The following is a 14,286-nucleotide window of genomic DNA, read 5'->3' as shown; positions in this document are numbered from 1 at the left end:
AGATTCAGAAACCAGGGGAGCATTTTAAAGGACGTGTGCAGCTTTTTTGTTTTGACGTTGCACGTTACCTTTACTTTTAACACTGAGCAACTTCTGACATTTTGTGCACATTATCCAAATAACCCATTTTACTCTCAGGTTGCTGCTGCAATTTTCTAATGCTCCAGCCACATTAATCACGGTGCTTTTAATGGTGATGCCTCCTGCTACAATTACTATTTAGCAGCGTGTCGGTGTGAACTCGGACAGTTGGTTCACAGAATAAACCAGTGGTAATGGACTTTGCTGTCATTATGCGTCTGACCCTACCGACTGCACACGTGTTGACCCATCTTCTCTCTGTTCCACAGACGAGCACGATGCAGTACAGAAGAAAACGTTCACCAAATGGATAAATGCACAGCTCTCCAAGGTAACGTAAAACAACGATGGGTTCAAGTCGATGCCAAACGTCTGCTGCATTAATCCAAAACACTAGAAACATTGCACTTGTACTCTGAAAGCCCAAGAAGACTTTATAAAAACTAAAAGTTTCATCTGCCTGATATTGAAATCAATTTTTTTTTAAGTAGGACTCAAGTGTTGTGATGATATTCAGGTTATTTCCGTTCTAAGACCACGAGTCTGTTTCTGATGGAATAAACACATGGCCTCATTTGTTGCTTGGTGTTCACTTTAAAACTCACCACTGAAACTGTTATCTCTATCAGACGGGGAAGACGCCCATCAAAGACATGTTCTCCGACCTGAGGGACGGGAGGAAGCTGCTGGACCTGCTGGAGGGTCTCACTGGAACTGTCCTGGTGAGTTTGTGTATAAAGGCCTCCAGAGTTGTAACATTTTAAAGAATTCAGTCTGACTTTGCAGTCTGACGTTTAAAATTCCCCCAAAGATTTGGTCGGTTTCATCCGTCTGTTCCTCACTGACAGTGGGTGAGAGGTGGGTCACACTGTGGACGGGTCGACAGGCTCGACATGTGGAGACAAACACACGTCTATGCTCACATTCTCACTTGCAGACAAGTTAGGTCTTTGAACTGTGGGAGGAAGCCGGAGAAACCCCCACACAGACACGTGGACTCCATGCAAACTCTGATCAGTTTCAGCACTATTGATTTATCTTATCAATACTTCTGCATTTCAAACAGTGGCTGGCAACTTTAACACGCTCTCTGAGTTTGTCTTCATGTGAAACTTCAGCTGTTTATCTTGTGTGTTTAAGCACTTGAGTGCTTCTAATCAAGCTGGACAACATGGACAACTTTTGTAATATATAGACTTTAAAGTTTGTTTTGGCTGCTGCATCCCCCCCAACCCAAAACAAATGCATGCATTAACCCATGTAAAGTCCAACTGAATGTCTAATGTAAACATAAGAACCACTCACTAATATTTTTAATCTTTGCCAATTTCTACATAGTTTTTTCTGCAGTTTTTCCTTTTGCTCAACAAAGATTAGGCAGTTAAATTAAAACTGTTGTGTTTACCCAACAAGCACTTTATCAGAAAACAGCTGTTTAAAGAAACGTTTTCAAAATAATTTTCATAAGCAGAATGAATACTTTTTATGTACGTTGTCTGTGACCGACCTCCACTTGAGTTCACACATTTTTGTTTTCTTGGAATATTCCTCATTTATCACTGTCACCTCCCCGTCACCTCTTAAACAGCTTATCTGCTTTCCAGCACCTGTAGCTGTACAAAGTGCCACATGTCTCTGTGCTATACATTCAGACAAACACGCACATACACACACACACACACACACTCTCTGATGCCAGAATACTGATTCTATAATTAGGTGCTAATAAGTGGTTGGGGGTATGTGAAGAAAAGGATTTGCCGTTGGCATCTCTCCATCCTGCCGTTCTTTCCACGAGTTGACCTGTGGACACTGCTGATAGGATAATGGCTGGATGATTGTATAGTGAGAAACACTCTGCTGAGTGATGGCACAGCTTTACTCCATCCAGCCACGAAACCCTTTGTACTTTTTACTCCTAGGTTTGTGAATCTATAAATATGTTGCACACGCAGTTTATAAGGAAACAAATTTTTCTGATATCAACAAATCACTAGATGCATTTTACAAACTGTCAGTTTCCTTTAGGCTTCTTAATCTCTCAATGATTGGCTGGTGAACCGTGATCATGCAGTCGGCTGATTTCTGCTGTGTTTCCTCTTCCTCAGACCAAAGAGCGAGGCTCCACCAGAGTGCACTCTCTCAACAACGTCAACAAAGTACTTCAAGTCCTGCATCAAAATAATGTGAGTACCTGTTCTGGTGCTGTTGGTGGATGCTTTTAGCTAAATTACAGATATTAGCGTATCTTTAATCCTGTGCCACTTTGGCCAAAGAGTGTGCAGGGTTTTTATTTCAGCTACACAGCATAGGCAGAAAGAGGGAACTGTAATGAACCATATAATATGTGCTGTTGTGGTTTCTTGAACAAAAATCCCACTTTTCTGTGGCTACCAGACGCTAGACATGACTAGGGAAGTGTATATTCCTCGGTGGCACTGACTTCATTCATACCTATTACACTTCCTGTAAATAACCAGGACTACATGTTCTCCTCTGGCCTTTTATCGAACTGTGTCAGTTTGTCTACATTGTGTTCTGTGTTTTTCTTTGTCAGTCTGCCTCCCCCGTCTCCTCTCTGTGTACAATGCTTGGTCTTAATGCCTTGGCCTTAGCAGTGGGAGATAAGGGGCAGGGAATGCTCGTGAGGACTTGCAGAGGCTGGAGTTTGCATGTAACCTCCTGATGGCGTCTCCCCATACAAGAGCCACAAAAAAATCCGCTGGCAGTAAAAGCCTGGGATCCCACGAGCCTTTACAGTCTGCTGACTGGAAATAATGGCTTCTCAATAAATAGAAATCTTAAAACTACTTGAGTTTTCTATTAAATGTAGAGAAACCACATTTATTACCAAGGAAGTTGTGTTTTTATCCCTCAGTTTGTTTGTTTGACAGCAAATCAAAACATTGTGTACCTTAAAAAGCATTTCTCTAAAGAGTGTCTTCTTTAGACCAAGACATGCAAAAACATATTGGATTAGAAAGATTCCTGGGGCAGCTAACGTTAAAAAGTCACTCTTTAAAAATCTGTTGGATTTTTGTTATTGATAAGCCTTAAATCAATGTTTCCCCCTTTTACCCCCTTTTTATGCTTGTGTATTTTTTGTATAAGTTCATATTTTCGTATTTTTATTTGCCAAAACGTTGGCTGTGCAGTCCGAGCAGGTTGTGACGGTCCGAGCTGAACATGAAGTGCTGGATGATTCTTGTTGCTTCGAAAGCGTGTTTGGGAATATTTGAGTTTAGAGACGTGCTCCCGGATGTAACTGTATATGCTGCAGACCGAGACCCTGAAAAAAAGAGAGAGAAGTGATGGTGTGTCGGGTTTAAGCTGATTGGGAGTAGAGGCAGGTCGGAGGTCAACTCTGACGAAGCGAGAGAGGTCACTTCATAGCTTGACCAGACACTTGACCTCGTGTTCCACTCTGTGTCTTGATCCTGTCTAAAATATGTATATGTAATCACAGCACACTTTGACCTCACCTCGTATAATTAGTGTGACAGGCCTGCAGACTCACTTGAGAGGAAGCATTGGAGTGGTGCAGTTAATGTGCTTTAATCCCATGTTTGGTAAAAGTGCAGAGAGTGGAGCCTCATTAAGAGCTGGAGCGATTTTAATATCTCCTTGGCTGCCTCCTCCTTCAGGTGGATCTGGTGAACATAGGAGGGACGGATATTGTGGATGGGAACCACAAGCTGACCTTAGGCCTCATCTGGAGTATTATCCTTCACTGGCAGGTGAGCACACACACACACACACAACGTACATACGCACACACACACACACCTTCTGTCTTTCCACCCACATCCTCCACACGAACACACAAAGACTCATTAATGTTTGCTCAGTCAACTCACCGATGTCCCAGAGGGATCAAAAATACAGATGATGGAAAATGGGTATTGTTGTGCACTCATGCGTGCATGTAAACACACTTAATCATCCACCGCTTTGTGCGTCTGACCTGTTGAAATGTGACTGTGAGCGGCTGCTCGGAGGAAAATAGTTAATCAGGAGACTTTGTTAAAAAATGGTCGGGTCTTTCATCACTCTTTCATTACTACTAGTTTACATTTAAGGGATAGTTCACAGAAAAATGAAAATTCAGCCATTATCTACTCACCACTATGCTGATGGAGGGGTGGGTGAAGTGTTTGAGTCCACAAAACAAGGACACGTGAACGCACCTCTTGGGGGGGCTATCAAAGGACATGCAGGCTAAAAACATGGTGTAAAGTTTTGTAACCCATTTCAATTTCCCCACATGTTCATGTAGGTAAAAGACATCATGAAGGACATCATGTCCAACCTGCAGCAGACCAACAGTGAGAAGATCCTGCTGAGCTGGGTGCGCCAGTGCACCCGCTCATACGCAGAAGTCAACGTGCTGAACTTCACCACCAGCTGGGCCGACGGTCTGGCTCTCAACGGCATCCTTCACCACTTCAGGTGAGGAGAAACGTCTCCATGGCAACGACATGTTTTACCGCTGTGACCTGATGAGACTGAACGAAGGTTGAAGATTATCTGTCTCCACTCATGTCATTGTGTGTCAGGACTCTGCTGGAGCTGCACTGTGTCCTTGATATCTGCCCTTTGACTCTGAATGTAAATCATACTGAGCACAAGCAGGAATCTGTGACTGAGTGTGAGATTGTGAAGATGCCCGGGCCGTGCAAGTGGCGGAAGGTCAGGTTGACAGGTCAACGCCTGCCGGCTCTGTGTACACTGCTTGACTTACTCTGTCACTGTTTGCACACGCTCGTGTGTGTGTGTGTGTGTGTGTGTGTGTGTGTGTGTGTGTGTGTGTGTGTGTGTGTGTGTGTGTGTGTGTGTGTGTGTGTGTGTGTGTGTGTGTGTGTGTGTGTGTGTGTGTGTGTGAGTGTAGAGTGTGAGAAAGAGACGGGCGAGGAGTGTTTGGGGTGTTTTCCCCCCTTTGAGTAACCCCTTGTCCTTACCAGTGACATGCGTGTACACGCACACGCACACGCACAGGGGCCTGTGAGCTGTGAGAAAGGCCAGTGTTGGTTTAGACCTGGGCCGGGGTTTAGGTGGATCAGTGAACACACACATTCCAAACCCGGATGGCCTCAACACAAGTCCCCTGTGTACCACTCGTCTGTTTGAAGGACATGTTTATATAATTTCAATAATTGTGGTATGTAAAAAAATATTTTGATGACATTTTACTTGTGTACGTTTGACAGAAGCTGTGGATCTGAAAAATGATATTGATATCAATTCATTCAGATGAGGGAAAAGTGTTTATTTCCTTATTTGTGGGTTTTCAGTTGGGTAAACCCGCTAAAAAAAGGGATTGACTCCTTTCCCATTTCCAGCAGGGGAGTTTGTCTTATTGATTTTTTTACCACCAATGTGTAACGTCACAAACGTACCTGAAAACGCAGGCCCTCTCTCATCTTAGTGCGTTCATCCGAGTGTCATGTTTCCATCACTGCTGATCGGAAAAGATTAAAACCAGTTTCTGCTGCAGAGTCATTTGGGAGTAAATGCAAATCCTATCCATTCCAATTGCAGACAAAAGGCAGATGTCAGTGGGTGTAAGTGGGTTTTTGGATCCGTGGAAAAGGGGCGTCAGTGGTATGATCTTTATGAAACTTCCAATGACACTGCCACCATGTTGCTGCTCTCATGCCGTCTGTTCTCTTGTGTTCTCAGGCCGAACGCCTTCAGTTGGGATCAGGTGGTCAAGCTGAGCCCTGTGGAAAGACTGGAACATGCCTTCACCGTAGCCAAAGACCAGCTGGCTATTGAGCGGCTGCTGGATGCTGAAGGTACTGACACACTTTATTTATTTGGACAAGATCGACTCTAGAAAGTTTCATGAAAATGACAATCGCTACCTTTTATAGTAGTCCCCGAAAACTAGAGATCGAATAGGGAATCCTTTTTTTTTTTTACCCTTTGCAAAATTCCCTCATATTAAAACATGGTCCACGCTCACAAAGCCGTCCTTCATGTCCTGCCAGCAGTCGGATAAATTCACAGGGGAGAAAGTAACTCGGTGTTGTCTTTGGCTGAGGATTTCTAAGAAACTGTGTTTGCTCAGAATGTTTTTCTAGTTTATGTTGCACCGGTAGTTGCTCATGTACTTAAGCTTCATAAATACAGACAGTTTTTTTAATGTCATGACCCAGGGGCGGTTACACCTGACCTGTTTCGAGGCCACGTCTAATCAGCACAACCTGCCTCTGACGCTCCTCGTATAATTTTCTCCCGTCACCATCAACTGCCGCCTCGCTCCATCTGCCACGCTGCTTTTCTCCTCGTGCAATTTTCTCCACTTTATCTCCCGCTCGCTCGCTCCCTCCCTTTAATTTGTATCTCTGATCTTCTGCTGCCCTACATCCACCTCCTTTCCACCATCTCTCCTCCTCTCTCTCTCTCTCTTAGACGTGGCGGTGCAGCTCCCAGATAAGAAGTCCATCATCATGTACGTGACGTCTCTGTTCGCGGTGCTGCCCAAAGATGTGAGCATGGAGGCGATCAGGGAAGTGGAGACGCTGCCACGCAGATTCAAATCGGAGGACTCGGGTCTGGGCCTCAGCGCTCAGGTAAAATATACAGTGTGTTACAGTCGTCGTTACCTCATCTGATAAGAAACACGAGGGTACTAGAGTAGATTGTAATTTTAGGAACAAGTTGGTTGCACACTACACCAAAGGGAGAATCACTGTACTTCAACCTTTAAAACTACTCACACAGTCCACTGCTGCGTCTGCTTTTGAAAGATTCAAAATTCAAGGTCCAGGCCTCCTCCCTCCTCACCTCTAAGTCCCTCCAGTACCTGTCTGACCTCCTCCACCCCTGTGGTTCTCAGATACAGGTCTATGCATCGTCATCACCCGTACTTACCTGAGAACACATGGTCACTGGGCATTCAGAGTGGCAGCCCCCGCTTTCTAGAGCTCTCTCCCATCCAATAATCCATCAAATTTGGGTGTTGATCCTGATCAGGGGGAGGATCCAAGTTTTTACATATGGTTTTCCTTGATTATTTCAAGTTAAATATTTGTATGCTGTGGTATTAACCCTGGCAAAAATAAAATCACCTCAGCTCATTTTAAAACAGCTGTAAAGCTGTGGTTGCAAAAAAACCCTGAACCCATAAGTGCTTCAACCTTTGCTGCTGCGTTCTGTTCCTGATAACATTCAGCGTGAAGGCCACACAACACTGCTCTGTGCGAGCGCAGGGAAAAAATTGCAAAGTGTCTCATTGTGAGTTGCCAGATACTATGAGTCACTCCCATTCTGAAAAAGCCATCTCCTTCCTTCTCTCCAGCGCCGCTCATGAAAAACACAGCAGGCGCAGGCAAATAGGGAGCAGGGCCGTGACTCACCACTCTGACATTAGCCAACAGAGCGAGCTGCGTGCTGCTGGAAACACAGAGCTGAAAAGGGGATGGAAGGAAATGTGGGAATGAATTGGTGAGAGAGGGAGTGTGTGCCCGAGAGTTGACAAGGAAAGTTACTTGGGCATTAAACATGTCTTTGTGCGGGCGGGCGAGGGGCTTTGGTATGTGACACGTGATTTATATGGACTTCTCTGCTGTTTCATTAACTTGTGATCATAATCTATGCACCATTCAGCTTTATCCTGCTCCTTTTCTTTACATCCAGTTTCATTGTAACCAAAAACAGTACATTTTATTTCATCAAATTGAGTAGATATTACATCAATTTGCAGCCCCTCCCAGCCTAATTGTGCTCGCTCCCTTTCCATCCCACACAACCCCTGGGGCAGGGCTGCACATTTTAATGGTTTCTAGTCAGAAAATCCAGGAACCACCTCCCCAACTTTTTATTGTCCGTGGGCACATATTTCCCACGCCATGGAACGAGTTCTGGAAAGTCTTTCTACATAGCGCTCTGATTGGTCCAACGCAGGGTATACTTTCCTGGAGCGCTCTCTCTCCTCAAAGGACGAGATGCTGAAACTGGGAGGAGGAGAAATAAAGGCTCTTTGTATTAGATGCTTGTGTTTGGTTCCCCTCCTAAAGTTTGAGATTCGAAAACAAAAGCTCCCATGATGTGATATGTGTTGATTTTTAGTAATTTAGTAATTTCTTCCATGCTTTGGCATTCCTGAAATCCTTTTATTTTAGATGTAATGTTATTGCATTGCCATCTCTCAGAGTTGTAACATCCCTGATGATTAGTGCACTGGCATGTGCGCGGCAATATATGACATGCCCCAGAATCCCAGCTGCAGAAGTGATGAATGCAGGGATTGAGTTGAGCAAATCATCTGGTGATAATAAAAGGTTCTGTTGAGTGCGACCACAGCTATTTTACAGCCATTCAAGTCAATAAATAGACCAAGGCTGCAGTTTTCTCTCGCTCTCTCGCTCTCTCGCTCTCCAATGCCTCTCTCTCTCTCTCTCTCTCTCTCTCTCTCTCTCTCTCTCTCTCTCTCTCTCTCTCTCTCATGCCTCTTTCTTTCTCTCTCTCTGTGTCGCTCTGTCTCTGCTCCAACACGGGGGATTCACTCGCAGCATTTCTGCAACTTACTCCAAAATATTCAAAAGGTCATCGAATATTTTCAGCAGGTGACCTTTTCCCTGAGTTTGCCGCTCAGACATTAGAGCTTTGTAACTTCAGCCCTGTTAAACAAAGGTCCGTTTGACTTGTTACTGTACTGGTCCCTACACACCCATTAGCAATTCTGTCATCTTTGACTCGGCCCGGCTGCCGCTGCACAGATTTCTATCTCCTCCTCATTTCAGCTCCAGACAGATTTGTCGAGCTCTGTCGAGCCTTGTTTTAAATGGAAACGTGGAACAGTTCAGTGCTGCCGTCCACAAAGGACATCGCACGTCCATGTGGTGTTCAACAATATTATGAGGTTCCTAAATTAGATTTTGTTGAAGCTGAATTTTATGGTGGTTAGATGCAGAGTACCTCTTCTACATGTGCACTCCACTGTCTGTTTCTGTATCTACTTGATGTTTTTACGCTGTCCCTGTCTGCAATCAGGGAAAACCTTGAGCTTCGGTCGGGTTCGGACACGAAAAATCTGAATGCCTGTTGGGTTGGGTTGGGTTCGTTTTCTGTCCGGCTGGTTCGGGTTCAGACAGAAAATCGTGGCCCGAGCTGCTCTCTAGTTCAGATAATTGCTGTTTTGGGAAGTTCTTGATGAAGGACACTACAATAACTGCCTCTACACAGGCTCGTTCGCGTTCCGTGTGTTCCTGATGAGATGAGGAGATAAACACACTCTTCCCCCTTTCTCTTTAGAACAATCATTTCCTTCTCTCTGACCGTACACCCAACTCTACTTGTTGATATTACTTTGTTTCAAGCTCACTGCTGTTCCTAGAATGAGGATTGACCTTCCCAGCGTGCCAGGACCACCTCCCTGCATGCCATAATAGGGCCGCAGTTGTTTTTTCTTCTTAACTGAGAGAGGACAGGCCACTCTGCATGCTCCAGAGCTGCACTGGCCCCTCCTAGATGTCTGCTTCTATTTTAAAACTCGTCATCTGATGTTGACAAATGAAATTCCCAGTAAAATAGTCAAATGGAGGTTTTGGGAAATTAAATGTTTGATGGAAATCGTTGAATCTGAGTCATTTAGATGTTCAGGTTTGTGTTTTTTAATGTGACCATGTGAATGGGACTTGTTAAAGAAGCAAAAAAACCTTTTTTCAATTTAAAAACAACAGATTTGACCCTGTGTAATGTTAAAGTAAAATGCTGTCTGTAAATGTTTGTAAAGTGCTTATTTTTTAGTAATATATTACTCTAATACAATACAGTAATGATCACACACACAATGTAAACAGTGTCAATATTCTGGCCAACCTGTCCATTCATGACCTGCCTCATGTGTCTCAGAGTGCAAAGATGCAGGAAGCAGGCAGCAGCCCCCGGCCCGAGACCCCCTGCACGCTGACGGAGACAGAGGGTGAGACGGAGGGCAGCCTGCCGGAGGTGGACCTGGACAGCTACCAGACCACGCTGGAGGAAGTTCTGACCTGGCTGCTGTCGGCCGAGGACGCCCTGCAGATCCAGGACGAGGTGTCGGACGACGTGGAAGAAGTCAAGGAGCAGTTTCACACACACGAGGTAGGAGGAGAGGAGCGGGCCGACTTATCTCATGCTGAGGTGCAAAAACATGCAGGCACATGTATACGGAGGTAACGATGACTGTGCTATTTCACCTACGGACAGAATGATGAGTTGTTCAGTGGTTCTCAAAGGTTAATAGATGAAAACTCTAAAATCTTAAAAACAAGCATCTCAATAAACTCTCCTAATGAATATATACTGTGTATCAGTTTGTAATGAGACATTATATTTAGATATAAGTGTCAAACAATGGCACAGATACCTGACATACATTATGTCTGACTAGCACACCTGGTTTTTGTCCTAGAACTGTCACCCTCCACGTTTGACTCTGACATATAGCATAACAGAATCCCACAGATAGAGGCCTCCCACAACCGACAGTACACGCTCCGTACATGTTGTGAATGTCAGGAATTCTGCTCAGTACAGCGGCGCAGTAGCACCCCATGGTGCCCCGGCCCAGTACTCACTTGCCCGAGAAGGTGCAGCCGCAGGGTCTGTGCCTGTGCATGTGTGTAAAGGGGCTTTGGCAGGATTCCCTTGGCTGAAATGTGAATATTTGTGAAGTCTAATGTCTGGAATCCAGGTCAAAGCAGAAAGCTGGTAGTGAGACGGGAGAGCAACAAGACTCAAAAGCCTCTTTAACAGCCAGGCTTTTCAAGAGGTCTGAAAAAATCAATCCCGTTTGTTTCGGCCTGGTTGTTCGCGTACTTACTCCAGCTTCTCCAGCAAAGCCTCATTAAAAACAATGGGATCAGAGGTGCAGTCAAAAATGCTTACTCATCCAGAGAAAAGGACAATAACTCAATTCATTGGCCTTATTTTGCTCACTACAAGAACCAGTAAATAGCAGCCCCTCTAAGGAGCTAAGAAGCAGCCAAATTCCTTCACATTTGCTCTTTATTCTGTTTCTTTTGAGGCGTTTTTCTCTCCTCTTCTGTTGGCCCAGTTGGCCACTTGAGTTCACCCCTCAGTGAGTGCTCACAGGCAACACACACTAATACAAGGGTGATGCCCAGCACCTCTGCAGGGTGTTTTTATCTGTTACACCGAGTGAGAGGGCAGAGAGAGAAACCAATCCAGATGTTAGTCTGCTGGTGCCAAGTGCCAACATGGAGCCCCGGATTATATAACCAGTATGTGGCCAGGGAGTTATACTGAATCTTGGTAAAGGTATGGGGTTAGACAATGTCTCCCTTAACTTATCTTACCCTTATATTAAAGTTTATTATCTCATCTTTTGTTTTGTTTTTAGTAAACAGCGTCAAGTTTCAAACTTTCATAGTCGGAGATTTGCTGTCAGTGTTTCCCCTAACCTTTTACTCCTCCTCCCCCTACAGGCCTTCATGATGGAGCTGACAGCACACCAGAGCAGTGTGGGTAATGTGCTGCAAGCTGGTAACCAACTGATCGCCCAGGGCAACCTGACCGAGGAGGAGGAGGATGAAATCCGGGAGCAGATGAGCCTCCTCAACTCCCGCTGGGAGAGCCTCCGAGTGGCCAGCATGGACCGACAGGCCAGGTAGATACACACACACACACACACACACACACACACACACACACACACACACACACACACACACACACACACACACACACATACACACACACACATACACACACACACTTGTTTAAAAAGGCATCAGCTACGGATACCCCATTTTAGTCTGGATGGGCAGAAACTGAGATCTTTGGAAACTTTGACGTAGAGACTCACAACCGGTTGTGTCTTTTCAGTAGCCTTCACTGATTCGTCAGGCTCCTATCACATGACCCCTGTTTTGGAAGAAAACAGTTGTCATTATGGATGAAAACTGATGCAGAGCCAAAACGCTGGTGTAGACAGAGATCGTTTTAGTTGATAACGACGTTTTTTAAAACAAAAACTTAGTAGTATGAATGTAGCTTTAATCCTGCAGTAATATTAAAACACCCTCGCAAATGGCACGCCTGTTCATTTGAGTTAGAAACAGGGGAAATTATCTTATCTTAATGTCATTTCTACCTAAAACTTGAAAAGATTCAATTCTTTTTACAGTGTAGTGTGCAGGGCCCTCGCACCATGAGTCACTAATTCAAGTGGAGGTAAATTTCCTCTGACTCACAGTTGGATCCTACATGTTTATGAGTTTTCCTGTGAAGACTGTTTAAGGCTGCAAGCTGTGTGAAGGTGACACCTGATAAGCCTCCCAAGGCCTAACAAGTCGTCCGCTCAATCTGGGTTATCAAGGTTTATGATGCTTCAGACACACACCACCCACACCCACCACACCCACACACACACACACACACACACACACACACACACACACACACACACACACACACACACACACCCACATTCACAAAGTTGTTCGTGAAGCGTATTTATGATGTCCACGTGAGTATTTTTTTACCCTGATTTAAAAAGACTCATTGTCTGAGGAGTCCGTGCACAGCATTGTCACTCCCTCAGTCTTTGTGCCGCTGTCAGGCTGTTAGATAACCAGCCCAACAGGCAGTTTCACCTCAAAGTTAATTCAATATTCGGTAGTTTTTATTCCCCGTCTACCTCCACACACCCACTGCGCTGTCGGCCTTTGTCCCAACTCTCCCCTTCTCTGTCCCCAGGCTCCACGAAGTCCTGATGGATCTTCAGCAGCAGCAGCTACAGCAGCTTTCTGATTGGCTCACGAAGACTGAAGAGCGAATCAGGAACATCGAGACAGAGGCGACACCTAAAGACGTGGAGCTCTACCAAGAACAGATAGAGCTGCACAAAGTAAACACAGATTTCCCCTTGAAGCCTTTTCTGTTTTGGATGAATTTAGTCATTGAAGAAATTGTAATTGATTTAACATGGACAGGATCAAGTAGAAAAATATCCTGCTTTGTTTCTCTTGTTTATCCAAATTGATGCAAAACAGATTTTGGGCTACTTGTGTCTTGTGATCATGTTGCTCATAGTGTAATGATGTTGATGCTCTGTTAATGGCCAATTTGTGACCTGTGCTGAATTTACTATTTGCATTTTCTGTTCAGGAGCTTCAGAACGACCTGGAGGCCGAGCAGGTGAAGGTGAACTCCCTGACACACATGGTGGTCGTGGTGGATGAGAACAGCGGTGAGAGCGCCACTGCTGCCCTGGAGGAGCAACTACAAGTAAGTTGACAGGCTGATTGCTGCTGTTTGGCTCATGATTTGTGTTTAGGTCAATTAAAGACTCTAATTTGATTGTTGCAAAAGGTTGTTTTTCTTTGTCGCTTGACCATGTGATGGACTAGTGACCAGGGTGTACCCCCCCCTTTTCGCCAGCTGAGATTGGCTCCAGCCCTACCGCTACCCTTAAAGGATAAAAACTTACTTATATTGCCTTTATGTATGAAAAGAGATACGTCCATTTCAAACGATGTAACAGTCATTGCCCACATATTTCCATACTTTCTTATCGTTGGCATGGTTGTTAAGCAAAACATTTTTTAGTCTATATCCATCTATCCATATGGATGGATTTTGTGATATTTTCTTTCTGTCTATGAACTCTGGTGTAAAACCTTTCCCACACCGTTGCTTCTTCTTATTCATTTTTGTCTTTATCCCACATTCAGACATTGGGTGAGCGCTGGGCAGCCGTGTGTCGCTGGACGGAGGAGAGGTGGCACAAGCTGCAGGACGTCTTCATGGTGTGGCAGCAGCTTCTGTCGGACCAGGTAGGACGGCCTCGCAAACGCATACAGGCATGACACATGCCTTGCTTGTAATTAAATGATGCAGCTCGACGCTAGAGTCACTGAGCTGCACTGACATGCACAAAACGGTCCATGAACCCTTTTATCTGTGTTGGAAATATGTACCTGACTGCTGAACTCAGACCGACTCTAATTTGTGACATTAATAGCTGCTCTCCCACCTCCTCTGCAGAGTTTGTTTCGAGAGTGGTTGGCAGAAAAAGAGGAGGCTCTGAGTGAAGTACAGACCAGCAACTTTAAGGACCCGAGTGAAATGAATACCAATGTGCGGCGATTAGCAGTAAGTAGAGTCCCAGCCTTGGTTTAATTGCTATGCTGCAATTATAGCATCTACTCTGAAATATAATGTATCGTAAACTGACAATTCAACACCAGCTGC

The 14,286-nt window shown here is 44.8% G+C and overlaps 1 protein-coding gene across 4 annotated transcripts in view; it reads left to right on the top strand.

Annotated features, from left to right (window-relative positions):
• utrn (utrophin) overlaps positions 1-14,286 on the top strand; it is a 174,061-nt gene that overhangs the window by 19,633 nt on the left and 140,142 nt on the right. For all 4 annotated transcript variants that reach the window (XM_035143484.2, XM_035143485.2, XM_035143482.2 and 1 more), the window contains 13 exons: positions 351-412; positions 711-803; positions 2,190-2,267; positions 3,726-3,818; positions 4,358-4,530; positions 5,761-5,876; positions 6,496-6,656; positions 9,940-10,170; positions 11,517-11,698; positions 12,790-12,940; positions 13,201-13,320; positions 13,767-13,868; positions 14,080-14,187. In XM_035143484.2, coding sequence (XP_034999375.2) covers positions 351-412; positions 711-803; positions 2,190-2,267; positions 3,726-3,818; positions 4,358-4,530; positions 5,761-5,876; positions 6,496-6,656; positions 9,940-10,170; positions 11,517-11,698; positions 12,790-12,940; positions 13,201-13,320; positions 13,767-13,868; positions 14,080-14,187 — 1,670 coding nt within the window. The remainder of the gene's footprint in view (positions 1-350; positions 413-710; positions 804-2,189; positions 2,268-3,725; positions 3,819-4,357; positions 4,531-5,760; positions 5,877-6,495; positions 6,657-9,939; positions 10,171-11,516; positions 11,699-12,789; positions 12,941-13,200; positions 13,321-13,766; positions 13,869-14,079; positions 14,188-14,286) is intronic.

This window comes from Hippoglossus stenolepis, chromosome 20 (assembly GCF_022539355.2).
Source record: "Hippoglossus stenolepis isolate QCI-W04-F060 chromosome 20, HSTE1.2, whole genome shotgun sequence".
Classification (NCBI taxonomy): Eukaryota; Metazoa; Chordata; class Actinopteri; order Pleuronectiformes; family Pleuronectidae; genus Hippoglossus; species Hippoglossus stenolepis.
Note: the sequence above shows the minus strand (reverse complement) of the source record. Positions and strands in the feature narration are given on the sequence as shown.